General features: G+C 37.8%; 1 protein-coding gene across 10 annotated transcripts in view; it reads right to left on the reverse strand.

Moving 5' to 3' along the window:
• DTNB (dystrobrevin beta) overlaps positions 1-27,807 on the reverse strand; it is a 217,641-nt gene that overhangs the window by 143,708 nt on the left and 46,126 nt on the right. For all 10 annotated transcript variants that reach the window (XR_003524809.2, XR_003524806.2, XR_003524810.2 and 7 more), the window contains exons 7-9: positions 19,400-19,554; positions 7,799-7,904; positions 4,308-4,474 (exon numbers count right to left, since the gene is read on the reverse strand). Coding sequence is in view for 5 of the 10 variants with exons in the window: in XM_027623160.2 (XP_027478961.2) it covers positions 4,308-4,474; positions 7,799-7,904; positions 19,400-19,554 (428 nt within the window). In the remaining 5 variants the exon portion in view is untranslated. The remainder of the gene's footprint in view (positions 1-4,307; positions 4,475-7,798; positions 7,905-19,399; positions 19,555-27,807) is intronic.

Here is a 27,807-nt window from a genome sequence, read left to right on the forward strand (position 1 = left end):
TGAGGGGCTCTGATCCATCTACCAGATACCCATCTAAGGACATCTGCCTCTACTTGTTTCTTTGGAGATCCTTCCATGTGGCCAGTGCCTACCGGGAGTGAGAAGGGTAAAGAGAAGATGAGAGGGACACATCTGCTTAAAACAGCCTTGACCCAGAAGTAACACGGATCACTTGCAAATAAATTCTGCTGGTGAGAACTAGTCATATGGCCCCATCGGGCTGCAAGGAGGATGGGCTGTATCATCTAGGTATAGGTCCAGGAAGAGAAGGAAAACATGGATATTGGTAAGTAATTCTAATCATGAAATACCTTTTTCCTCCTCTTTCTACACATAAAACACACTCAAACCTCTCCCAAGAGAAAACCTGAGGTTCCATTTAGTCAGTGCATCTAAAGACAAGTCCAGGGCCTCTGGGTACATCGAAGCCTTCTTTAACAAGATGATGTGTAGCTCTTTATGATGCAAACTAGGAACAAACAGGGCAAATTATCTGCACCCACCCTCCCCAGTCCCACTACACAATGAAGGAACACGAGCAGGACGTTCTTCCTTATCCAATATCCTCCTTGGCACAGTGGGCTCTGGCATGCCCTCCCTAGGGGCTGTATAACCTTCACAACCCATCTCTTCCCAGAGCAAGGTCTGGGTCCTTAAAAAGTAGGTTTACAGCTCAAATAGTCAAGGGCTTGTTACATGCAGGCTCATGGTTCCTTTGCCAATATACAATTCCCTCAAAAACTTAGTAGGCCTTTGATCTATTTGTTTCCAGTCAGTTCCATGTGCCAGTAACCACACACAAAGTCCTTTCCTAGACATAATTCTCAAGCCTGATTTATGTCTTTGCCTCCATTCCTCTTGCTTTAAACTAACAGAGGCCACCTGGAGGCCATATGAAACAACAGGTCAGCAGTTTCCAACTTTGGCTGCATGAGAGAATCACTTGGGGGAACTTTTAAAAACTGCCTTATCTAGGTTGCATATACCTTTGACCCATTAAATCAGAAGCTACATAGGTGAGAACAAGGTGATTCTGAGGAACAGCCAAGAACAAGAATTCATGCCCTTATCTGATCTTTGCCATAGGACTAAGCTACCTTTCTTTGATTGAGAAAGTTCCCTAGGCCTTTATTGCTCAAAGCCTTTCTCAACTCTTACCTATTGCGCTCCAGGGTCTATAAGCAATCTGTTTTTCCTGTCACTGCTCCAACTGTCAGAACTTTCTCTAGTCCCTTTCATTTTTTGCTTGAAAACTTGCTATTTCTTTCTTAAGCTCATCTCTTTCTCATCATACCTAAAAAAACAGCCAACACACACTCACACTCCAACCCTTTCCAACTTTTGACCTGGAGCTCAGGTGGCACGAAGTGTGCCTTCTAAGCTATCATGGATGACAAATTAACCCAACTGGTCACCACTGCATAACACGAGTTTCTGTCCTTCCCAACTCCAATATGAGTGTCCTCATCAGGGCTATTTGACTGCTAAGTCAATGACATAGATTTTAAGGTTTTTTTTTTTAACAGGACTCTACTTACAGTACCAACTACTATAGCAAAAACTAAAACCTCAGTAGCTTAACACAAAGTTTCTCTCTTGTTCCCATCAAAGTCAAGTAGGTTGGCAGAACACTCTTCTCCACCCATCATTCAAGGACCTAGTTTCCTTTCATTTGTGGTTTTATCCTCCTATGGGTCCTAATGAAATTCTCCCCAATAAGCTGGCAGAGAGAACAGAAGAGGCACTCAGCTATTAGTGGTCTTATTCTAGGAAGACACATACCACTCCAATCACATTTCACTGATAAGTGCTATTTACATGGTCCTTCTTAGATACGGGAAGGCTGAGAAATGTAGTCTAGATGTATGCCCAGCAAAAATAGGAAAACAGCGATGTCAGTGAGCCCTAATGACCTCTTTCATACCCCTTAAAATTTAAGCCCCACAGAGCAGGAATCTGATTTGTTCATAGATGTACCCTACGTGCCTGGCACCACACAGTAGGAGCTCAAATAATATGAATGAATAATAAATGCACAGAATGAATCACAGATACGATACCATATGGCATTTTTTCCCTAAAATATTTTAAAGTCAAATGAATGGATTGATGCCTAAAAGAATAAAAGAATTACACTGCTTGGTTACTTAGGTAAAACATTAAACAGAAACTTTTGGAAAAATCAAAGTAAACTTCCAAGCACCAATATAACACCTATCAAATCTACAATACAAATTCATATACAAACTTGTTAAATGCACACTAAATTAGTCTCTTGTGAACACAGAAAAATATTCATTCAAATACTAGTATAAGCACAGTGGGCAATCTTCAAAGAAATTACTATTAAAGTGATTTACACATCTTTTTGTTAGTGGAAACTTCTTTACCCACATCAGTCCCAAAATTCACTCACATCTTCCTCAAAGAACAAGGGCACTGCACATACAGTTCTAATCTTGAAAACAAGTTATACACACACACACTGCTAAAAAACCTTATCAGTATGCATCAGTCACACATAATGCATATACTCATCAAAATTCAGAACTGATACCAGCTTCATGCCTATAATACTTGATTTTTTCTTGAAATCTTCAGTCACTATAACAATGAATGAAATTAAAAAAAAACAACAAAGCTAAAATAAAAATAACAAATGGGGATATGGCTTACTTCACAAGAATGTTGTGAGGATCAAGCAAAAATACAAGAATTCATTCGTGATTTCTGTACCTTCATTTATGTGTTTTAACTCAATGCCAAAATTCAAGAGTATATGAAACGCTGCTTTGTAAATCATAAAGCAATATTTAGCCACTTATCTTTTTTAAAAAAAATGTAAACGTCCCATTTCTTAAAAGGGCTACAAATTAGCTAAATGAGCAAGTTCAAACTATGAAGAACAAGTTCCTCACTCTTCCCCTCAACATTTAGAATGAGAATCATCAGAAGAAACATCCCAACGAATCCAATCCTTTTAAGTGGTAACAGAGCAGAGTTATCTCAGTGTTGAGAGTTAGACTCTAAAAAACAAGGGGAAAAAACATTAACAAATCAATTAAGTGGAACACTTGCACTTTAAGAAAGGGAAAAGTAACAACTTGGAAATCTACAGATTATCTCTACTCAATGAAAAAGAGAAGAAACTACTACATTGTATTTTTTTTTCCATTGCTTGTTTAAAAATTTTAAATAATCACTCCTCAACCAAAACAGTACTGGAATTTACAACACAACAAAACCTAGGATAGGATGTTCGTTTAACGAAATTTTATGGTTAAGTGTAACTGAAAACCTATCTGATTAAAAAAAAAATTATCTCTAACATGTCAGAGATGTAGGAAGTAAAGTGCACATGTGGGTTGAAATTTATTTTTTTTAAACCAATCCCTGATATGAACTTACTTGCCTTTTTTCTTGACTGAGTTTTAAGAAGGCTAACTAGAAAAAAAAAAAAAAAGAAAGAAAGAAAGAAAGAAACCCCTGGTAATTGAAGCTTTCTAATACTTAAAGTCCAGTAGGATAACCAAGGGTAAGAACCTAAATCCTGAATTATATGTATGACCCTACATATCGTTCTACCCTTTAGCAAACCAACCGACCAACCAACAAAAACTAAAGGGAAAAGTTTTTAAAACGACTTTTGGGAAATAAACGGATGGCATTTTAACAACTCTGAAAATAAACTGAGAAAAGGGAAGAAAAATGATTGATGCTAAGCTTGTTACATGATTTATAAACACCGCAGGAAAATAACACGTCCTGCACCCAAATACTGTTATTTAAAGGACTACTTTTGAAAGTAAGGACATCAATGTGGCAACTGTAAGATACAGTATTTCCCCAACCTCAGAGAGATGAAAATTTAACTCCTTTATTTCATGCAGCTTTCTGTGCAACATATAAACCCTAGAGACATGAAAAAAATATGCTTGAGAAAAAGAACTTTAAGTCTTAAAGCTCAGAGAGCAAGCCTGGGGGGATACCCCGCCGCACAATTCTAAAAGAAGACATTTCTCACTTACTTTTTCACTTCAACTGTAATATCCCCAACTCCTGCAACTTTAAAAATTCTCCTTTTAAAATCAAGTGATGAAAAGAAAGAAAAAGAAAGAAAGAAAGAAAGAAAACCAGGTGATGAGGCACAAAGTATTTGCCGCCGTCATGGCCGTCATGGCCGTCAGCGCCAAGACCGGATTACCCGGCGTCCCCGCTCGCGAGGCATCTACCCGGAAGCCGGCCCGGGGGGTGCCGCGGAGACAGAGTAACAGCGGAGAACCCTGGCTGGGGCACAGAGCAATTACCCAGGACGAGTGCTCCTTCATCTGGTGCTGGTTGCTGTGAGGGCCACTGGCATGGCCGCGCCAAAAGCAGTTTTGGCAGAGCTGGTAGTTGTGGCACTGCTGGCACCGGTACCGGAAGCCCATCATGCTCTCGCAGCGGCAGTAGGAGCACTCCACGGGGTGGAAGACTGCGGAAGCAGACAGCGGGGGCGGGGGAGGGAAAGAAGGCATTTTCATTTGGAGAAATAAAGTCAATACAGGGAAAACCAAACCTCACGTACACAAGCAAAGGTGAAAACAGAATTAGAAGCGAAAATTCTAAATTGTCTCCTAGTTAACGGAACCTGCCATTTACTAGAATAAAAAGGAAAGACAATAACCCTAACCCTAACCCTAAAGATGAGAACAGTTTCTCAAGTTATTACATTATATTCCAATCCACCTGAGAAAATAACCAATTTCTTTTTTTTTAAATGAAAGTCATGTTTCTCAAAATTCAGATAAATATATAAGGAAAGAAGAGAGAGAAGCCTTCTCAGTCTAAAATTTATTTCCCAAACCTGTTGCTTTTTAAAGAGATGTATCATTGTTAGTTGTAGAGACATTTGTTTTGTTCCCTAACATGAGATCCGTGAGATCTCGGATGATGTACTCTGTGTCTCTGTTACCTGAAAATGGTATTTTACACAATACCTTCAACTGAAAGCCTTCAAACGTTGGCTGAATTAAAAGCTATCACACACCTGGGCATAAGTGGTTAACTGGTTTTAAAAAAAAAGTAAGGCTAGACATATTACCATGTTAGTTGTAGGTAAGAGTTCTAAGTAGCGGAACAGTAAAATAAAATACTCTAGGCCAACGAAGGGGCAGTGGTTGGGAGGAAGGGAAACTCAGAGACCTGTCCCTCTTTCCTCCACTCATACAGCCCCTTACCTAATGAAAAACTGCCAGATAGCGGTCAGGATTCAGAGAGATTGCTGGGATTCTCTTACAGCCTGAACGTAAGCTCACCGAGTGGGAAGTGGGCAATGCACTACTCTATATTACAGATGGTTGTTTATACTTTTCAGAGTTGGTAGCATGGTTGTTCCCACTGGCAATTCAATTCTGAACACAAGAAATGGAAGTCGATGAGAAAGGGGCATATAGTATTCAAATCTTCATCTGAATAACTCTTTCAAATACTACGTATACAAATCCAATCTTATCTCAATAATAAGGATTTTTGGTCCTGTTTCCAAAAATGTACATTAACTAGGGCATCAAGGCTCAAAAAACAAAAATGAGCACTAGGTGAGGAAAACAATGTAAAAGAATCATTAAAGACTGTAAGAAAAGTAAAATCAGGAATGAGAATTCCAAAGGACATACTTCCTCTAAAAAATTCAAGCTTTTTGTCATCAAGATATTTCTAAGGAATAATGAAAGTGCTAATAAAAATCTGTGCTCCAAATTAAAACTATACAATCTAGGGGCGCCTGAGTGGCTCAGTTGGTTAAGCGTTTGTCTTCGGCTCAGGTCATGATCCGGGAGTCCTGGGATCAAGCCCCACGTCAGGCTCCCTGTTCATTGGAGAGTCTGCTTCTCTCTCTGACCCTCCCTGCTTCGTGCTCACTCGTTCTCTCTCTCTAATAAATAAAATCTTTAAAAAAATTTTTTTAATTAAAAACAATAAAACTACAATCTAGTAAAGTTCCGCCAAAGAACACTACTCCCAAATCAATCTGGAGCTCACATCAACATAGGCAACATCAGCATACCAGCATTTATAATTCAATTATTTTTGGTTAATATTAAATAATACATGTACATTAATATTAAATTATCAAGTATATTGATTATCTTGGTTGAACATGTATATCTGTGTGATTTCTCTCCTCTTCTACACCAGTCAAGAGCCACACATTAGACAGTATCATGGGTTGACCAGGTGGAAATGGAAAGAACCAGAATGTGCAGAGGATCATCAAGTGTACTGAGTCAATTATAAATAAGATCAAGTTTTGGTAAAAGCATTCTTTTTGGAAGAACGCATGTTAGTAATCTTATACACAATACACTTGGATTAGTAAAACAATATAAAAAGTACAACTTTTGTGTAAGTAAATAGATATCTGTCTTTATAACTAGGAACTTCAATATAATTCAAGTGATGAATTTCATAGAAGGGCCCAAACAACAACAAAAATACCATATAAAAATATAGAAATACCATAATTTTAGAATTTATTTCCCCTCCATAAAAATTAAGATATGTAGATAAATGTTATTGTGATAGATAACGTTTTATTTTCGAGACATGTCAATGAGTTCATACTATTTCTCTGTCCCTAAGAAAAATATCACTAACCTCATAAGAATGTAATCAACAAATAATACACTATAGACAAAGTCACAGTAAAATGTTCATATAGATAACAAAAATCAGGACAAATGAGATTTTCTATATGGTATGGCAGATATGAAATGACTTTATGAAAACAAACTGAATATGAAAGTCCTAAAACACTTCAGGCTTTAAAAGTATTGCCTCCAAAAGAGCCAATAATACTTCAATAATAATATAATAATTTAACAGTATAAATCTCTATCCAAAAATCCTGTTAAAAAAAATTTAGCTGTTTTAGTCAAGAGATTCTACACCTTGAAGAAAATAATCCTGGATCTAAGGTACCTGTGAACTAAAGCCACAGTGGGGCAAAAAGCTGAGAGGTTTAAACACACGGATGAGAGGGAAAAAGACAGAGTATGGATGTGCATTTCATTCTCACAAAGGGGAAAAAAAGAGCTCTACTTTTTCGGGCCTCTCAGCTGTTACTGGTTCTCTTTGGCACAGTAAGAAACAGGCAGGAGCCTTGAGAGGAGGTTACATAAGAAACTATAGCCTTTCCTTTAACAAACTCACAACCTAAACGAGGAGATAAACCGATAACGATAGAAGAAAGAATTAAGAACTGACAGGAGATAACTACCATTTCAATTCCAAGCAAGACAAAGATTTAAGTCAGATTCCTGGAAAGGATACCAAGAGCAAGTCAAGATAAAATAGTAAAGGCAGAAAGTGAAGATGTGTGAAGTACCAAATTCTAACGTAGCTATTTTCCTTTAAACTGTTCCAAAATCATTACAGTTTTAGTGCTTGATAGTGCATATATCCGATTTTTTAGAACTGTAACTTTTATAAATTAAAGCGGGGGGGGGGAAGGAAGTCATGGCTAAATCAGGTGGGTTCAAGTGATTCTCAGTGGGGGAAAGCCTGAAGTTTGAACCACAAAGTTTTATGACCTGATATTACTCTTTCTTGGTACCCTAAGTAATAAGCCCCCTTCCCCTACTTTTCTTTGAGAAATAAATATCCCTCTTCCGAAAGCTAAAAATCACAAATTCAAATGACACAGTGACAACAAATGTCAATTATAATTTTCAATGATAATAGCTAGGGACTTTACAAATACCGTCAGTTCGTGTATTTCCTGTAGCACAAGGGACTGAATGATGAAAGTTCTGCTTACCGTTCTCAACATGGGCGAGCCTATGCATGAGAGGTAGCCAGACAAGGCACTGGGGAGGGGGATCGGCCATCACTGTGTCTAAAAACATATTTAGCATTATCTTTTTCTGTGAAGAGAAGAAAAACAAACATACTTTATATTATTCAAGCATCTCTGAATTCCAAATTTAAGTTAATCTAGAATTCTCTCAACCAAGTTGTAATGAGTTCCATGTGACATTCTATAGCAAAATACAGTAATATTTTACATTACTAAAGACACCAAAACACACTATACGTTACTGCTATATTCAAATGCATTTCCGCATACATCATTTTGAGTCTTAAAACAATTGTGGGGGCGCCTGGCTGGCTCAGTCGGTTAAGTGACTGCCTTCAGCTCAGGTCATGATCCTGGAGTTCCGGAATCGAGTTCCGCATCGGGCTCCCTGCTCAGCAGGGAGTCTGCTTCTCCCTCAGACCCTCCCCCCTCTCATGCTCTCTCTATCTCATTCTCTCTCTCAAATAAATAAATAATCTTAAAAAAATACAATTGTGTAAGGTAAATAGTTGAGGTATCGCTATCTTCATCTTACAGATGAGAAATAAAGGAACAAAGCATTTAAATGACTTATAAAGGTCCTGGGGCACCTGCGTGGCTCAGTTGGTTGAGCGTCTGACTCTTCATTTCAGCTCAGATCGTGATCTCCCGGTTTTGGGATCCAGCCCCGCATCGGGCTCCACACTCAGCAGGGAGTCTGCTTGGGATTCTCTCTACCCCTCACCCTCTGCTTCTGTCCCTCTCTCACTTGTCCTCTCTCTTTCTCTCTCTCTCAAATAAATAAATAAATCTTTGGGGGGGGGAAATAACTAAATAAAGAACGTGTAAAGACCCTACCCAAATGAGACACAGAGCGAGGACTGGAACTCAGCTGCCCTTCAAATTACTATTTCTATTACCCACAGGGAAGAGAGACATCCCACACCTTATTACAGAACATCAGCGAGAGCAGGAACTACTCCATTTGTTGTTTACTGTATTTCCAGCATTTCATAACAGTGCCACGCACACAACAGGCACTTGAGAAGTAATCATTGAATAAATACTAAAGTGAGGAGCAAACATTGTTAAACATCACTTAACAACTTTCTCATTTACAGAAAGAAAACTAAAGCACAGAGTAGTGAAGTAATTTGACCCTATCACAAAGACAGTTACAATAGGGATCAAAATAGAGCCTGAACATCCAATGTCCATCACTCCCCCCTTACACCATCTCCCCAGCTAGACTGCATTTTTGTGTTCTGTCTTTATTTCTCTCTTTTAAACAAATACATATGAAGCTTCCACTGCATGTGGAACACTGGCATAATTACATCCCACTGGACATAGAAAATCAGAAATTTTCAAATTAACGAATTGTCTTTTTATTTCCTCTAACCCACAAAACACCTTTGCAGCTCCAAAAGGAAAGGAAAAAGGAGGAAAAGGGAGTGCCTTACAACTAGATGCGAGAGTTCTGTAATTGCAACTTGGACACCTCGGCCCCCACTTCAGACTTGATTCCAAAACAAGGGTAGAAACAAAAGGGCAGACACAGGAGGGTAGGAGATGCAGGACCAGTAGTAAGTAGGACTTTTCCAAGTCCTGGTCCCACCATTCCAAGGCACGGGGAGGGACTGAGGACTAGGGGCAAGCAGACACCAAAAGGCACCCAGAATTTCGTCTCAGTCTCTCCCAAGAACTGTGTTCTCAGTCCCTGAAGTGGTAACAGGATCTACAAAATGGGATGTTTCCCCATAAAACTTTCAAATATTTTGGTGGGGGGAGAAATAATAAAATTGGTTAGAGCTGACCCAAAGATTTTGCCAGTGTATTACAAAATAAGTGATTTTTACCACTAATCTATTCACCATAAACTGGAAGCAAGGAGTGAAGGCACTGTGGTGATAAGTCAGGAGGATGGCGGCCTCCAGCATTTAAGTGTCCATCACGACACTTTTCCAATGATGGTTACCATCATAGAAACAGGAGACTACAGACTCACTTTTGTGTATCTTTTTGGCAACTAAGAGAATCTTGATTCCATTGTATATACGGAGATAATTCTTACTAAGAATAATCTTTTTAAGGGTGCCTGGGTGGCTCAGTGGGTTAAGCGACTGCCTTCAGCTCAGGTCATGATCCTGGAGTCCCGGGATCGAGTCCCGCATCGGGCTCCCTGCTCAGTGGGGAGTCTGCTTCTCCCTCCGACCCTCCCCCCTCTCGTGCTCTCTCTCACACTCTTTCTCTCCCAAATAAATAAGTAAAATCTTAAAAAAAAAGAATAATCTTTTTAAAAAAGAAATTGGTAAAAAAAAAAGAAATTGGTAAACAGGGAACAGAAAAAGGAAGATAAAGTAGATGGCAGAACAAGAAAGAGCCTTTTGCAATAAAAACTTGAAAAAGATGAAGAAATATGAAGGAAAGCCTCTGACCGAGGACAGACACTGGAGGCCAGCACTGAATAGGGTGAGGGAAGGGGCGAGCAAGAGGGCTGACTGAGGGTGATAAAGAAGGAAGTTACCAACCAAAGGCCCTCTATAGAAAGTTGTGCTCTGGTGGTGAGGTTTGAAAACTACCTACTCAATCAGGCTAAATAAAGTTTTCCGAAGTGTTTTCCATCTCGGGCATCCAAGTCACTGATGTTTCTGAGACCTCAGTGGAACCTCAGAGGAATGCATGAACAACATTAAAAATAAAACCAGAAAGTCACCGAAGAATTTAAATGGACGTCCAGATATGGAAAATGCCTCTAATTATGGATATGCTGATAATTGCAACAAAGCAAATAAATGAAAAGTGTCTACATAAATTTACTGAGAAAGAAGATGCTAGGAAGCTAGGAAGAGGTAGTAACCAAAAACCAAATGTATGTTTAAATTAATATTTCTATATTTAAAATTGAATTTGTACAAGTCTACCTATAATCCTCATGCTACTTTTGATTCACCTATCATGGAGGTTTCTTTTTTAATCTTCAAGATGAAAAGGAACAATTATATTTGACATCTCAGAAGACCCTGATTAAAAAACACTCAGGGTCAGTTTACAAAAGTTGTCCTAAGGTCATTTTGTAATGTGAAGTCCTCCAAAAGCATGAGGAATGAAACCAGAAGAACTGTGTCCAAGTACCCTGTCTTCCATAAACCATGTAATTTGGGGAAAATCATTTGACATTCTGGTTTCAGTTTTCTCACCTCTGAAAGGGTAGAGCAGTGATTCTCAAAGTGTGGTCAGAAGCTGCCCTGTAGGTCCCTAAAACATTTTCAAGGAGCCCATGAGGCGAGAACTATTTTCATAACAATTCCGAGACATTATTTGCCCTTTTCAATTTCAGTCTCTCATAGGCATCCAGTGGGGTGTGCCAGAAGCAAGGTGGCATATTCACAATCATCTGAAAAAACTACTAAAGCATTCCTCCCTTTTCCAACTCCTCCCTGTGTGAGGTCAGATTTCTTTCCATATTTTAACCAAAACAAAATATCACAACAGAATCAATGGAGAAGCAGATAGGAGAATCCAGCTGTCTTCAATTGAGCCAAATATTAAAGCAATTTGCAAAAATGTAAAACCATAGCATGCTTGTTAAATATTTTTGTTTTGGAATATATATTTTTCATAAAAGTGTATTATTTAAGATGTAACAGGTTTATCATTGTTATTTTTTTTCATGTAGGCTCCACACACAGCGTGGAGTCCAACACGGGGCTTGAACTCATGACCCTGAAATCAAGAGTTGGACGCCCAACCAACTGAGCCCCCAAGCATCCTATCATTGTTATTTTTAAATGACAATAAATATCTTTAATTTCTCAAATTTAATTTCTAGTATAGAAATACTAATAGGTATAACCCACATAAACAAAAGCTCTCTGGGGTCCTCAGTAATTTTTATTGTAAAGAGGTCCTGAGACCAAAAAGTTTGAGAATAGCTGAGATAGAATTCCCAGCTCAAAATTCCATGACTCGGTAAATAACTACGTGGAAGACAGGTTGGCTCTTTTTTCTCCTTTTTTGTTTTATTTTGGTTTTTTTTCTTAAGTTGAACACATTCTTTGCATTTCTCCTTACTTTTATAGCACAATGATATTTATAACAAAAACTATAATAAAATTGCAAAAAATGCACCTTCCCACAATTCTCATTTTGCTGTATTTCTCTCCAAATGTATGTATGCTTCTATGTAATTATGTACACAGGGCAGACAAAAATATATGATGTTTTTTCACTTAACTTTTTATTAAATATTGTTTTGCAACCAGGTATTCATTTCTAATCATTTTAACAGCTGCCTGATCCACTGAGCAGAGACAACATGATTTATCTCTGCCTTCCTCTATAAAACAGGCTGTTTCTATCCTCGTGCGTACTCATTTTTTTCTTGGAAGTGAGCATGTTTTTGGTCACCTACCTCCCAGCCCTTGTTATTCTAAGCCTCAATACTGACAACTATTACCCTAGAGCCATTCTCACCTCCTTCCCTCCACCCATGACTACACTTTCCATTTTAAAGGGGGACAGGGACCATCGCTTAAAAATGAGAAATCCAGTATCACTAAAATAACATGAGAAAACAAGTTAGTTTAGCATTGGATCATCACAGGTGCAATTTCCAAACTCGTCATTTCTGTTAAAATGTCTTATTTCCTTATGGGCAACAGGTATTTCTTATCCATTGCCTTAACTTACTTGATAATCAATTAAACCATGTATGACATATAGTTAATAAACTTAAAAACATTTTTTTAAATCTTCTGGATTAAAAACATTTTTATACAAACTTTTGTGCAGAGTTAGAAATTTTCTGTCTGACCAAGGCAAATATACATTAACTGGTTATAGGACCTGTGCTATGGGCCAAACTTTTGATATTATTAGACACTGAATTTGTCCATATCACAGATTTATTTTGAAAATTAAAGTACTGGGGCGCCTGGGTGACTCAGTCGTTAAGCGTCCGGCTTCGGCTCAGGTCATGGTCCCAGGGTCCTGGGATCGAGCCCCGCATCGGGCTCCCTGCTTGGCGGGAAGCCTGCTTCTCCCTCTCCCACTCCCCCTGCTTGTGTTCCCTCTCTCGCTGTCTCTCTCTCTCTCTGTCAAATAAATAAATAAATTCTTTTAAAAAAAAAAGAAAAAAGAAAATTACTTTGTAATGACACAACAATACAATGTTGCTACGCTATTTATTAGAGATATTTTTATTTAATATAGCTAAAAGATGAGGAAAACATCAGAACTCCTGAAACACTCTATTTTCCTCATTGCAAAGACTGTTTCATTTGAGAAAATCATGGAATAAAAATATCAATGAAAACAACAACGTTGCAGGTACAGCCATGAGGTTTAAGCTTTGAATTAGAATTCAAGCCAAAGATACTTTCTCATGCCATATTTAATTTAAATCATTTAATCCAACATATTTCTAGTAAGCATCAATCATTTTCCACGGGGCTATAAAGTTGAAGGGCATAAGTGAGCTAGATATAACATGCCATGGGAATGCAGAAGAGGAACAATTAATTAATCCTACATTGAGAGATTCAGAGCATCAAAGAAGAAGGGCTATTTTGGGTGGGATATGAAATATGAGGGCCTCTGCTGAAGAGAGGGAAGGTCAGGGGTTACTGGCATGTCAGTGTGAACCGGTATCATTTGAAATGACAACACATGCGGTATCAAACGTGGGCATAATTCATCTGAAATAACAACAGGAACAGCTCTGACCAAGTTCACACGTGTGCAAGAAAAGACAACCGATCATAACCACTGCCTGGCCAACTGCAATTGTAAGATGCCACTGGCCATAGGAGGTATCTTGGTATCAGAGACATTAAGGTGTGAAAGAATGTCTTCAAATCAGTGAAATGTGGCAATAAGCCAACTAGATTATCATGGTCATGAGGGACTGCTGATGGAGACAGTAAAACCTGCCTGATTAGAATTCCTATGAAAGACACATATACATGTGCCAGGCAATTCTTAGCAAACTTTATTCAACGTCCAGGAAAACGAGGTCAGAACATCCAGAAAATATCTCACTTCAAAGATACAGTGGGAAGAAAAGTCATTTTGGCATATAGCGGAAGTCAAAGTATAAGCAGAGGACATCTCCAGGCATGAGAAATACTGTTGCTATTCTGAAAAATCCACCGGCAATAATGTAATCCCATCACTAGCCACTTCCCACCACCCTCTGAATCAAGAAGAGCCCTGCAACACTGAGTAAAAAATTGCCTCTACTTCCCCATCTCCCTCTCTCCTCCCTCTCTCCCCTACTCTACTTATTTAGTCTTCCATAAAGACAGACATCAAATTTAAAATCCTTTGCAGGGTGAGGGATGCCTGGGTGGTTCAGTCGGTTAAGCATCTCAGGGTTGGAGAGATCGAGCCCCGCGATGAGCTCCATGCTGGGCATAGAGCCTGCTTAAGATTCTCTCTCTCCCTCTCCCTCTGCCCCACCTCCTCCTTTAAAAAAAAAAATCACACATTTAAAAAACAATAAAAAATAAATAAAATCTTCTGCAGGGTGGACTGAACACTTCAAACTAAAGTCAATACAAGCCTAAGAAACAATACAACAAATAGCAATCATCTTTTTAAGGAGAAATAGAATTCATCACCAAATTTTGAAGTTTAGAAAAACTGGGGAGAAATTTAAAATACTGCTATTCACTGCTTGTTTTTAATAACTTTTAAGCCTCTAAAGTCAGTTTGTTAGTTTATAACCATTGAAGAATCAGGAGTACCTGGGTGGCTCAGTTCACTAGGCATCTGACTCTTGGTTTCGGGTCAGGTCACGATCTCAGGGTTGTGGGATCGAGCCCTACATTCAGCTCCACTCTCAGTGTTGTCTGCTTGAGATTCTCTCCCTATCCCTCCCCCTCTGCTTCTCCCCCCACCACACAAACTCTCTCTCTCAAATAAATAAAATCTTTAACAATAAATAACCAGTGAAAGAATCAATATATTTGGTCTACCCACCAAAATATTAGATGTGAGGTGCTATGTTAACACTGTGCTTTATTCAGACAATAATCACGATCACAAATTTACAACAAGAATTAATTTTTCTATTAATTTTTTTAAATTTACCAAAATAGAGAGAATAGTATAATATGCTTGTCATCCAGCTTCAACAATTCTCAACATATGACTAATTTTTTTTAAGATTTTATTTGTCATTGTGCTGTGTATTAGATTGCCCTATCTTGTGTATGAGCAGATTTGGTCTTTGTCTTCTTAAGTTCCTCTACTTTATAGTTGTGGTTGTACTTAAAAAACAAAAAACAAAAAAACACACCATTATCTCGTGTCTTTAAAAAAATGTTTAAATGTGGGGCGCCTGGGTGGCTCAGTTGGTTAAGCGACTGCCTTCGGCTCAGGTCATGATCCTGGAGTCCCAGGATCGAGTCCCGCATCAGGCTCCCTGCTCGGCAGGGAGTCTGCTTCTCCCTCTGATCCTCTTCCCTCTCGTGCTCTCTATCTCTCATTCTCTCTCTCTCAAATAAATAAATAAAATCTTAAAAAAAAAAAAAAGATTTAAAAAAAAATGTTTAAATGTGTCACTCAGAACATTGCAAATGATTAAAAACAATGTGAAAATATTACGACCTAAATAAATTCTTAATGTCACAAGTGTTAAAAAAAAAAAAAAGATTTTATTTGTCAGAAAGAAAGACAGCACAAGCTGGGGGGGAGTGGCAGGCAGAGAGGGAACCAGGCTCCCCGCTGAGCAAGAAGCCCAATGCGGGAATTGATCCCGATCCTGGGATCATGATCTGAGCTGAAGGCAGCTGCTTAACTGACTGAGCCATCCCAGGCATCCCCATATGACTAATTTTAATTTATGCCTTCACCCTTCCTTCAGTCTGGATTAATTTGAAGCAAATTCTAGACATATTGTTTCTTGAATTAACTTTACTCCAGTGGTTTATTATGGACACCTCAGATGCTTCTGAGACTGATAAAAGCATCCTTGTAAAACTTTTTGTGGATATAAGTTTTTATTTCATGTGGGAAAAACTTAAGAGTAGAATTGCCAGATCATGGGTAGGTATCTGTTGAGGTTTGTAGGAAACCACCAGAGCCTCTTCCAAAGTGGTTTGTATGAGAGTTCTAGTTGCTCCAAATCTTCACCAGCATTTGGTGTCAGTCTGAATTTTAGCTATTCTAGTTGATGTGTTCTGCTGAATTAATTTATAAATGCTTTTAATTTTTGATGTGTTTTTAAAACTATGTAAGACCAACATCTCTTATTTTGGATTAGTTTGCAAAACTGTTTTTTAAAAAAGAATTCAAGCTATATAAAAATAAACAAATATGTAAATTTTCTTCATATCTTTAAAAAAAATTCAAGTATTTCTCCTGTAATGCAATGCACACATTACTGGGAAACTGCACATACTGCAAAACTGTGGATTTTAAAAATAATAAGGTATGGGGCACCTGGGTGGCTCAGTCGTTAAGCGTATGCCTTCGGCTCAGGCCATGATCCCAGGGTCCTGGGATCGAGCCCCGCATCGGGCTCCCTGCTCGGCGGGAAGCCTGCTTCTCCCTCTCCCACTCCCCCTGCTTGTGTTCCCTCTCTGTGTCTCTCTCTGTCAAATAAATAAATAAAATCTTTTTAAAAATAAATAAATAAAAAATAAAAAAAAATAAGGTATATGAGAAAAACAGGGCTGGCACAAACCTAAGAACCTAGGCAGCCTTGTGACAGAGGACTAACAAAACAGCGGCAACACTACTACAGCACAACTAAATCTCCACAGGCATTGATGGAGCCCCACATCAGACTCCCTGCTCAGCGGGGAGCTGGCTTCTCCCTCTCCCTCTGCCTCTCCCTCCGCCCCCCCACTCATCCTCTCTCTCTCTCTCTCTCTCTTTCAAATGAATAAATGAAATCTTAAAAAAAAAACAAAAACAAAGACTGAGTTTTTTCTAAGAATCTGAAGCAGATAAGAAGCAACAGTCAGCTTTGAGTTCAAAGGCTTCATAATAAAGGCATAAGGTAATCCAGAGAATTCTAGATAGCATTCTTAGGATTAACAGTTGGAAATTTTTGTATATTCTTCGACATTTCAAACTTCTGCTGCAATACTAGAGTCTCATCATAGTACTCAGATTACAAGTAGATCAAAGGTTACTTTGGGTTTAGCACCCCACATAATTGTCATCCACTGGTCAGATGTTGTTCTTTATGGACACGCCTTTATATAAATTTGCCTTCCCCATTCTGACACTTAATAGTAGCATTCCAGAACTTGATCAACTTTTAGCCTGACCTCCAGGAAGCATCTTGTGTGAAAAGCCACACGTACGTCTTATACAAGATTACCCGAGTACTGTATTGTACCATTTGATGAAACGGTACTACGAAAGTAGCAGCAGTGAGATGAGTGCTAAATGAAAAATGTTTGCAGTTTCTTTATCATACCCACCCTCACTCACATTGCTTCCAGGCATTTTATACCTGCAGTACACTCCTGTACCAGGGTACGTATGGACAGCCTCACATCATTTAAAAATGAATATTCAGGGTGGGGACGGGAAGTGCAAACTATACTTTATTAGAATAAACTGAAGCACACAGCTATTTTTAATATGCTAAAAGCTGATACTGTCATTTACACAGAGGAAAAAAAATAATGTATGGAGACAAATTTCCACAAAAACAAACAGCCCAAGTGCATACAAATTTGGGAAGAACATCCCCTCAGAACTTGGTAAAAATAACTCACCAGTATTATGGGTATCACTTTTGGTGCTAAAGCTAATGAGTAATCTCCAAACAAACTGTAAAATATTGTTTGAAAGTCTGAATTCAGATAAATAGGAATTCTTAACTTTAAATGTAAAAAAAAGTATGCGTGTGCTTGGTTTTGGCTCTTGTGAATCAAAGTATCACAGGTCAGGAGGATCTAGTTTACAATGTACTTCCAGTTCTCAAACCTTTAGATTTGTTCTTTTTATACGTTAACTTATTTTTAAATAATTTTAGACTGTAAGACTGTAAGGTTACCCAAAAACTTCCCATTTACCCAGATTCCTCAAATGTTAACACCCCAGAAGGGATGACCCTTTGCCCTTAAATATCTCAGATCACATTTTTTAAAAACAAGGATATTCTCTTAATTTAATACAAATATCAAAATCAGTCAATTAACATTTATTGACAAAATACTATTACCTAGTCTTCAAAATTTATTCAGATTTTTTTCACATGTCCCAATAATGTCCTATAGTTTATAACAAAAGAAAATCCTGGATCATAAACTGCATTTTTTTTTCTCTCTTTAGACTCCTGTAACAGAACAGTTCAGTCTTTTTTGTCTTTCATGACAATGACATTTTTAAAGTGCACAGGCCAGTTATTTTGTAGAAATCCCTTCATTTGGGTTTGTCAGATGTTTCCTCAAAATGAGACTCACACCAGATGTTAATTAAATTTATGGTGGATAATTGTTTTGCAATATATACAAATATCCAATCATTATGTTGTACACCTTAAACTTTTACAGTGTTATGTCAATTACATCTCAATAAAACTGTAAAAAATAAAATCAAACATAAAAAAATGGGGAAAAAAAAAAAGGAATACGAGACTCAGGTTGTGCTTTTCTGGCCCAAGTACCGCAGCAGTGATACTGGGTACTTCTCAGTACATCCTATTGGGAGGCAGGGATATCAGTCTGTCCCCTTTACTGGTGACAGGGACTTTGATCACTTGGTTAATGTGGATCTGACAGGTTTCTCTATTATAACATAGAAACTGTCTAAGGTTACTATGTTTCCTTTTATAATTAATAAACATCTTCTGAGGAGATACTCTCAGACTATGTCAATATCCTACTTCCATTAATCTTTTACTCATGAGTTTTAACACAGACTTTTTCTTAATTTTTCTTAATTCCCCACTTTCCATAATTTCTGAGTTTAGCATGAAGCTCCGTTTACCTCATGTCTACCTGAATAAATGACATTACAATCAGCGTCCATCCTGCTCGGAGTTATCTGAGGCACAGTTAAGATCTCAGGAATTCACACATACAACCTCAAAGACAGGATCACAAAAGGACACACAAATAAAGAAGAAACCCAATCTATCTTTTCTTCACATGAAAACGGCAGTGTACCGTTGAGGGACTCCGAACTGGCAGCTGGGAGTTGTGTAGCGTTCCTTGTCTTCAGTGCTCAGGAAAAAAAGGTCCGGTATTGTATAGAGTTTTATACCAAAATTCCTGTATTTCACAGTCTAAAGAACTCATTCAGGAGAGTAATATATGTCCAGTAGCAATAATATAAACACTTCATCTTAAACACTTTTCTTTAAAATGTTAGTAGTTTAAAATATTTCATATGTTATCATTTTTCAGGAAAGACTCCTCTCTCCCCCAAACCAGAATTCTCAGGTGAATTTTTTTATACATCCTCTTTCTCACGCCCCTCCCCCTTACAGCTCTTTTTTCTCTCCTATTCAAGACTTTATGTCCCTAGACCAGAAGCAATCTGGTGAAATCGGACACAAGGTGGAGGGATGAATGAGCGCTCTTCTAGTCCTAGATTTTACAAAACTGTCCTTACCTGCTGTGGAAAACAGGTGCGGACTGAGTGCTCTGTGTAACCAAAAGATGGCCCTTCAAAGACAGCTGTTGGGAGCTTCAGAACTTCCTTCAGAAACTGGTCAAACTTGCTAAATATCATTAAGCCATTGGAATCTGACATCTGGGAGAAAACATCTATGAGAACAAAACCAAATAAAGTCAAACTAGAAAGAAATATCAACTTTTTATAAATAAATGACTCTATGTCATTTGTATAAGTCAAAAAGGAACATTAAAAATTATCATAACGCTAATATGATTTTTAGTTAATATGTATTCTCCTTATTAACACTGTATAGTTACTTATTGACGAGGCCCCTCTCTCCCACATGTTTAATATATATCTAAACATCAAACCAAATAACCATTTCTGTAGGTCTACCTACCTACTCTTTTTGAGTGTGCATAATTCGATGATAAGGTTTTTATTTTATTTATAACTAACTTTGTTCCAAGAAGAATTTGTAGCAGCATGCTTTTATCTCTTAAAATTTATATATGTGTTTATATAAGACATACACATGTTTGGGTATATGAACATATTAGCACACTGGTTATGGGGTATGAGATTGTATTATATTTATATATTCATATGCTAATAATATAATGAATACCTGTGAAGGAATAAATTTGAAGGAAGCATAAAGCATGTTTAAAATTTTCCATTCAGTGAGTTCCAAAGTAGAATAAAAAGAACTCCTATAAACTCTTCTATCCCAAGATACTTTGATACTGTAAGATCTTATTTTTACCATAAAGTCTGACTCAAGCAGATGGGAAAGAAATTGCCAGTATTTACTCTTTCTTTATCTTCTTGGAGAGAGTCTCCTCTCTCCAGTTAGTTCTTCCTCTCTTCTCATCCATGGTCGGGGAGAAAAAGAAAAGTCACTAGCAGCTCAAAATCACTATGACAAAGAAATGTGACCTAAGCTTTTTTTTCAAACCATTGAGCTTCCCTACAAATGAGTGAATTAAATATGCAGAAAAATCATTTCCTGAGGCTTTGCCAAAAGTGGCACTTTGAAAAGTCTTATTCTACATATTCATAATGAATAAGTGTATTAGAAATATATATGTAATTGATATGTGTTACATACAAATATGCATTATTCCTTAGGTTTAATCTGAGGTATTTATCCTGAAGCACTAGGTGTAAAACAAATACATTTTAGATACATTAACCAAAGAAAAATAAAACATTAGAATATCAACTCCATGGAGTAACTTTTTAGGCATTAGAAACAGGAAATTATCAAAGGAATGAAAACCTGCAGTACATCCTCTCTAGATAGCTGCTACTTTGAAGCTGAAGAAAAAGTACTAAATACTCATGGCGGGTGAGGAGATTCAATGAGAGGCTAAAAGAACTATGTGGTCCTACTGAAAAATAAAATCAGTTACTTAATACATACTAAGTTCCTACTGTGTGGTCCAAATGCCAAGCACTCTGTTAGGTGTTGTGAAACACTACAAAGAATTATGATATACAGTCTTTATCCCCCAAGAAACTTTCAATGTAGCTGAAAAAATAAGATACATCTGAAGCAAAGAGAAATAAAGCACTAAATTGACACTAGGTGGAACAGAAAGAATAGAGGCATAAAGATACTTGTCAAGCCTCACTATTTGTCAAGCACACAAAGTTACAAGTAACCATGGCTGAGGCTGCCTATAGCCACCCAACATTAATTATCTCCTTGTTTCTTAGTAATAGAACATTAATTTTATTTTGTGCAACAATGTACCCAATAACCAAGAGACCAAAATATACAGCCTCCTTTTAGCAAGTGGTGGTCATGTGACTAAGTACTAGCCAATGAGACTATCATTAGAATGGCTGTGAAGGACTTCCAGGAAAGCTGGTTAAAGAAAGCTGACTAAGCTGGAAAGCAGGCCCTTTTTCCCCCCTCATGCTCTTCCTCCTTTTGCTATCTGAAATGTAGTTATGATGGCTGGAGCTGCAGCAGCCACCTTGGACTATGTGGTAATTGCAATTTTGATACTCTAGAAGGGTAGAAAACTAAGGTAGAGAAAGCCTAGGTCCCAGATGAACTACCATATCAGCCCTGGACTACCTAACCCTAGACTTCTTTTATATAAGAGAAAAATAAACTTCAACTTTGTTTAAGACACTATCATCCTGGGTTTTTGTTTTCAAGCTATAATCCCTAATACTAAGTGCTACTATACGTTACTAAACATTACCTCATTTTACACTCACAAAAAGGTAAGGTGTATGTGTGTACATGTAATTATTTAAATTGTAAAGATAAAGAAACTAGCTCAGAAAGGTTAACTTGCTTATGACTAAAAAGTTGGTAAGTAGCTAAGTCAAGATCTGAAGTTCTACTTCTCTGACCTCAAAGCAATCCCATCATACCACACAGCTTCTTCAAAATATAGTTTAGAACAGGGCGCCTGGGTGGCTCAGTTGGTTAAGCGACTGCCTTAGGCTCTGGTCATGATCCTGGAGTCCTGGGTTCGAGTCTGGCATCGGGCTCCCCGCTGCTTCTCCCTCTGAACCTCCCCCCTCTCGTGGTGTCTCTGTCTCATTCTTTCTCTCTCAAATAAATAAATAAAATCTTTAAAAATAAAAAATTAATTAAAAAAATAAAAATAAAAAATATAGTTTAGAACAGCTACGAAAACACAGAGGCAGGAACTGTCAAGAAAGATCGAAAAGAAAGGAATTTAGGAGCTAGGCCTTGAAAGGTAGAACTTGGAATGATGAGATCAAAACAGGTTGGAGGTGGGGGCTGGGGGACACAACCAGAGAAGAGGAGGAAACTTTCTAAGGCCACTTGTATTTGTTAGGGGAGGTAAGCAGGAAACAGTGCACTGAGTGCATTCTTCAACAAGAAAGCTAATTTAGATTGAGAAATAAAGGGAAATAAAGACAGAATAAGAAAAGTATCTGGTATGAAAGAAAGCTTTGAAAGAGGAAAGCACTTTGAATTTGGCTTAAAAACTCTTACATAAGGGAGAAATATTTAAGAAAACTAAGTTTTAATAAAATTAGACTGTTAGTGACCAGGAGAATGGACAAAAGAGGAAGAACAGGATCGGGGAAATCAGCTAGTAAACCCTGTGAATGATGCACAAATGAGGTAGCGAGTGTGTGAACTTCAGCAGTGACAGTGTGGGGGTAGGCGGGGCCAGGGTCACCTCCAAGATATTTCAATGCAGGAAACTACGGCTGATGGCAAACTGGATTAGGGAATAAAGGAATTTAAGAAGTTAGGATTAGGGCGCCTGGGTGGCTCAGTTGTTAAGTGTCTGCCTTCGGCTCAGGTCATGGTCCCAGGGTCCTGGGATCGAGTCCCACATCGGGCTCCCTGCTCAGCGGGAGGCCTGCTTCTCCCTCTCCCACTCCCTCTGCTTGTGTTCCTGCTCTCACTGTCTCTCTCTGTCAAATAAATAAATAAAATCTTAAAAAAAAAAAGTTAGGATTATTCTAAGTTTCTAGTATGGGAAAATGCTGACAATCCTGACTGAAAAAAAGAAAATGAAGATAAAGATACTTAGCTTTGTACATAAGTATATTGGAACCAACCAGCAAATGTCCAAGTAGAACCACCCCGCAGGCAGTTAGAACCGGAGTACTGGGCCACAGCTCAAGATACAGAGCTTGGAAGATATTGCCAATTATATGAAAAACTGATGCCCTTAAGGAGGGGAGCGCATAGTGACTTCATTTTTAAAGAGCTGGGTGCTATTCTTATAATGAGGAAAATAACCTGAATGACAACAAAGGGTCAGTATGGGATGTGGTGAGGTGTGTAACTACTCAATATCTATTTTCCCTTGCTTGCTTCCCAGCTGAACCCTGTGTCTCTTTTGCACCATGTAACCCTCAAGTGGATTTCTGGGAATGCTTCTGCTTTCCTGAGAGAGGCATTTCTTTCCTCTTTCCGCCTGGAAAGGGAATGTGAGGCCCATCCAGCAATCACTTAAGATCGTAAGGAGGAAAGCCACATGGCAGAGCAGGACAAGAGGATGGAACCTGAGTCTCGGACAACACCCTTCAGTCATGGTACTGACTCTGACCTACCAGCCGTTGGACTTATTTTTACAGGAGAAAAATTAATCCCAATGTGTTTCAGCCACTGTTAGTTAACTTTTTTGTTGCCACTCAGTGTATGAATAAACTGATAAACTAGCATGTGATTAGGTTGTGCTCACTAACTAAAAGGTGGAAATATTCAAGACGGGAAACTAATGCTACCAAGTACATAAATACAAGTATCTACAGTTTCGCAATCACAAAACATCTACGTATCCACTGCACTGACAAATCTACACCTGACTCATTCAGAACAATAAAAGGGAGTGACTGGATAATAAAATGACCAACATCCCCCTTCAAAAAAGTATTATTTTCTGGGGCGCCTGGGTGGCTCAGTCGTTGAGCGTCTGCCTTCAGCTCAGGTCATGATCCCGGGGCCTGGGATCGGGTCCCGCATCAGGCTCCCTGCTCAGCGGGGAGCCTGCTTCTCCCTCTGCTTCTCTCTCTCTCTCTCTCTGTCTGTCTCTCATGAATAAATAAATAAAATCTTAAAAAAAAAAAAGTATTATTTTCTGTTACACTTGGTTACCATGTCATAAAATGTATTTACAGTAATCAATTTTTTAAAAATTCATTAAAAAGAAACTATAACATAATAGGGCCATATTACATTTACAAGAGACAAGCAGAAACATGTTTCTTTGTTTGATTTAATAAGAGAAATACTGCTAGACCCCAAATTGAAAGCACAGTGAAGTAATTGATTACTTCCTGAGTTACTGGTTTACAACAGTATATATACATATATATATATATATATATACACATACATATATATATATACACATATATATATTTTAAAGATTAGGCTTCTTTTATCTGTAAGAAAAATGGCATAAAATTACTGCTAATTTTTTTGTCTTAAATGAAGTATAACAATGAAAGTTAGTGTGATTTACTATACACAAATAAAAAGATCTTACCAAAGAAATAAATAAAAGACAATAAATTTAATAAAAAATTAAACTAATCCTCTAATTAAAGCCCTCAACCCTTCTGGCATTAAGGGACTAAATTACTCCCCAGAACGCTGGTTAATTTCCCCAGTAATTCTCCTTCTATTTATACACCTCTGAAAAAAGGTACGCTAATTCCCCATTAGTTGTTTCCAGATACAAATGTAGGTTTTCTCCCTTGTGAAATACCCACAATCAAGTCCCTAAATGCTTATGTATACACACTTTAAAATATATTCTGTTCTTTGCATAATGGCAAAACAATGCTACTATTCTACCATCATCACATATGTTTCCATTTTGTTTTCTTTTTCTGGTGATAATGATCCTGGTTTTACTCACTGTATCTATCCACTCTTTCTTTCTCCCCATGTAACCAATCACAGGCTTTTGCAAGATGACGGGGTTGTTTACAATAGAGTCACGTCAATAAACAGAATACCATTTTCTTTTATATGTTAGCTTTCTCTGGCAACTGACTCTTCCACACGATCATCTTTCTGCCAACTAAGTAATCTAACCCACAAAAACATGTACATACATCTGCATGTTTATAAGTACCTGTATGTAACCAAATCCAAGTGAATATTTTATTCCCAAACTCATGAATATTCCTACATCCTTCACTGAGTCAGAGTGAGGCTGAAGGCTGGGAGTCAGCATGCTTTGGGCCTCTCCGTAGAGCTGACTCAGTCAGTTAACTACTTCAGACAAGTCTCAAGGCCTCCCTTGGTTTTGTTTTTCTTTTTCTTCTTATTGATAAAATACTTATTTGGGACTTATCTCTTACTTGCTTCCAGTTCTAGAACGTTTTGCTTATATGCGAAATGCAAATGTGGACATCACTCATTCAGATTGAAGAGTCATTTCTGTCTAATGACGAGAAGGCATGGTTAGCAGAAACCAGCCAAGGTAACTCTGCAGTGACAGGCAGTGAAAAGACTATGATTGCAGTGGAGGCTAAATTTTGAACAGGTGAATCTGTTTATAGTTGCAAAGGATGGCCCCTCTACAGTCTGCAAGGAAGCAAGCAATTGAAATGTCAGTGAGAACTGCCAGTTCTGGGCACAAACAGCACCTCAGATCATCTCTTCTTCAGCTACTCAAAGTGTGGTCTATCAGAAACATGCAAAATATTATTACAAAAACATTCTTATGCTACAATCCAGAAAAAAACACCTGTTATCATTTTGGTATACTATTTCCTTTTCTATGTGCATAAAAAATTTTTCTCTAAAACTATATTACATTTATGCATTTTGATCTGAAACACGTTTTTGAGGACATTATATTCAGTCATGAGGGTATCCCGAGCTATAACTGAGCTCTGAGTTTTGGACACTAAAGCTCTTTCAAGTTTTCACATATTATAAAAAATGTCATAACAAATATACATAAAATTTTAGAGTGCACTCTGATTAATTCCCCCGCGTAAACTCAACAAATAGACTGAGTCAATGGATATGGATATTTTTATGGCCTTCCTGATACATACTGTTAGACTGTTCTTCAAAATGGTTACACCAAGTTTTTAAAGAATTTAAAAATAAACTACATGAATCATCTGCTCCTATCTTTTAATGCAAGATAGATGAGGTCTTAATAAGAGACTAAGTTTCCTAGAAAACGAATAGCAGAAATGGACAAAATAAATAAATCACATAAATTAAATGACAATTAAATGACAAATCATAAATAATGGGCTTTACAGTCTGTAAATTTTGTTCTCTGAGTTATTTTTTAGGGTTTCTGACATTACTGTTTTGATCATGCTTATAATTAAAGTCTGTATTCTGATTTTAAATCACTGGTATTTAGAATCTGACCCTAAGTTAACTGTGAATCTAGCATATAGTCCCTAATGGCCACAACAGTGAATTATTTCTATAAATGAGTGCTAGCTGGGGACAGAAACTGTCTTAAGAGAGACCTGAAAAATCTAATCAAGAAATGGTTCAAGCTTACAGTACAAATATTGGTTAAGTTGTTCTAAATGCTATCTTGAGCCCAAAACAAGCAAACAAAAAATATACCAAATAAAAAAGGGGGAGGGGAGAAAATTACAGGAAAAAGAAATCTAAAATAAGAGGTAAAATGCAGAAAGATCAAAATAAAAGGAAGAAAAGTAGAAACACTAAGTTGTATTCCATAAACCTGAAAGCCTCATTTAAAAGGAACATTAACAGAGGTAACAGCAGAAAGTGCAGTCAGGGGCAGGAAGATGGAGAAACTGAGACCAAAGTCAGTGGAACAAGCCGAGAGAAGAAAGTGAGCAAATGTCACTGGATGTTACAGTACAGTGTTCTGGCTCCCTTCTGTCTACGCTATTATTCAGCCATCTCAACTAAGCAGGACACAGCTGCAACCTGAAAGCCAGGGAGAAAAGGATTCCTACAACAGCCAAACTGCCAATCCCACTACAAAAGCCCCAGTCGTCACTTATACTCATACCTTAAATAGAATGCGCAGAAGTTTGCTTATGTTTTCTCCATATTAAATGTAAATCAGAAGCAAAAGAGAGATTTCTAGAGACTGATCACATTTACCAGTGATAAAGGGGACACACACACCATCACCCCTGCAGCCACCACCAACAAAAAGCTCAAGAACCGAGACAGCAGTCGTCTGAAAACATCAGAAGGGACAAGAAACCCAGAGCCTCACAGTTAGTCCCAAATGCACCAGAGGATGACATCCCTAAGCTATGAAAAATATGTAAATTATAACTTATGAGCTCTGTATAAAACAAGACGGACAGACCACATGTAAACTCGTTTCCACTTTGGATGATTAAAATTAAGAAGTGGAGATAGGCTTCAATACCTGAAAATTTTATTTACGTTAAACATCTGATTCTCAAGCCAAGATAATTAGTACAACAAAAATAATGAAACAGAGCTACAGATGGTAAAGAAACTGTAATTTTGAACATGAAGATGATTTTAAATCTATCTGCATGATATAAACATGGTAATTAGTGAGCCAGCATGGCTGGTATCTCATCAATCCATATCTGATGTGCAATGATCTGGCATTCTGAGCACACTGACACGTCATGTTGGCCTGGACACGTGTCCTTTGTGTCACTTGAATACTGGTCACTTGTGTTCCTCCAAGAAGTTAAAAATCCACGTTAAAAAAACAACAAAACAAAAACAACCTGCCATCACCTGGATCCCTTCCATATTTCACACAATACTAAAATTTGCACTTTTTCTCTAACAGTTACAACAGAGAATTGCAATAATTTTAGTACTCAATCAACAATTGATATTTGGCAAAATTTTGACACTTACTATGTGCCAGGTCCCAGCTCGATGTAAATGTAGCAGATTTAATCACAGAAACTTACAGACTCCAGAGTTA

Source organism: Zalophus californianus, chromosome 8, assembly GCF_009762305.2.
Source record: "Zalophus californianus isolate mZalCal1 chromosome 8, mZalCal1.pri.v2, whole genome shotgun sequence".
In the NCBI taxonomy this organism is placed as follows: Eukaryota; Metazoa; Chordata; class Mammalia; order Carnivora; family Otariidae; genus Zalophus; species Zalophus californianus.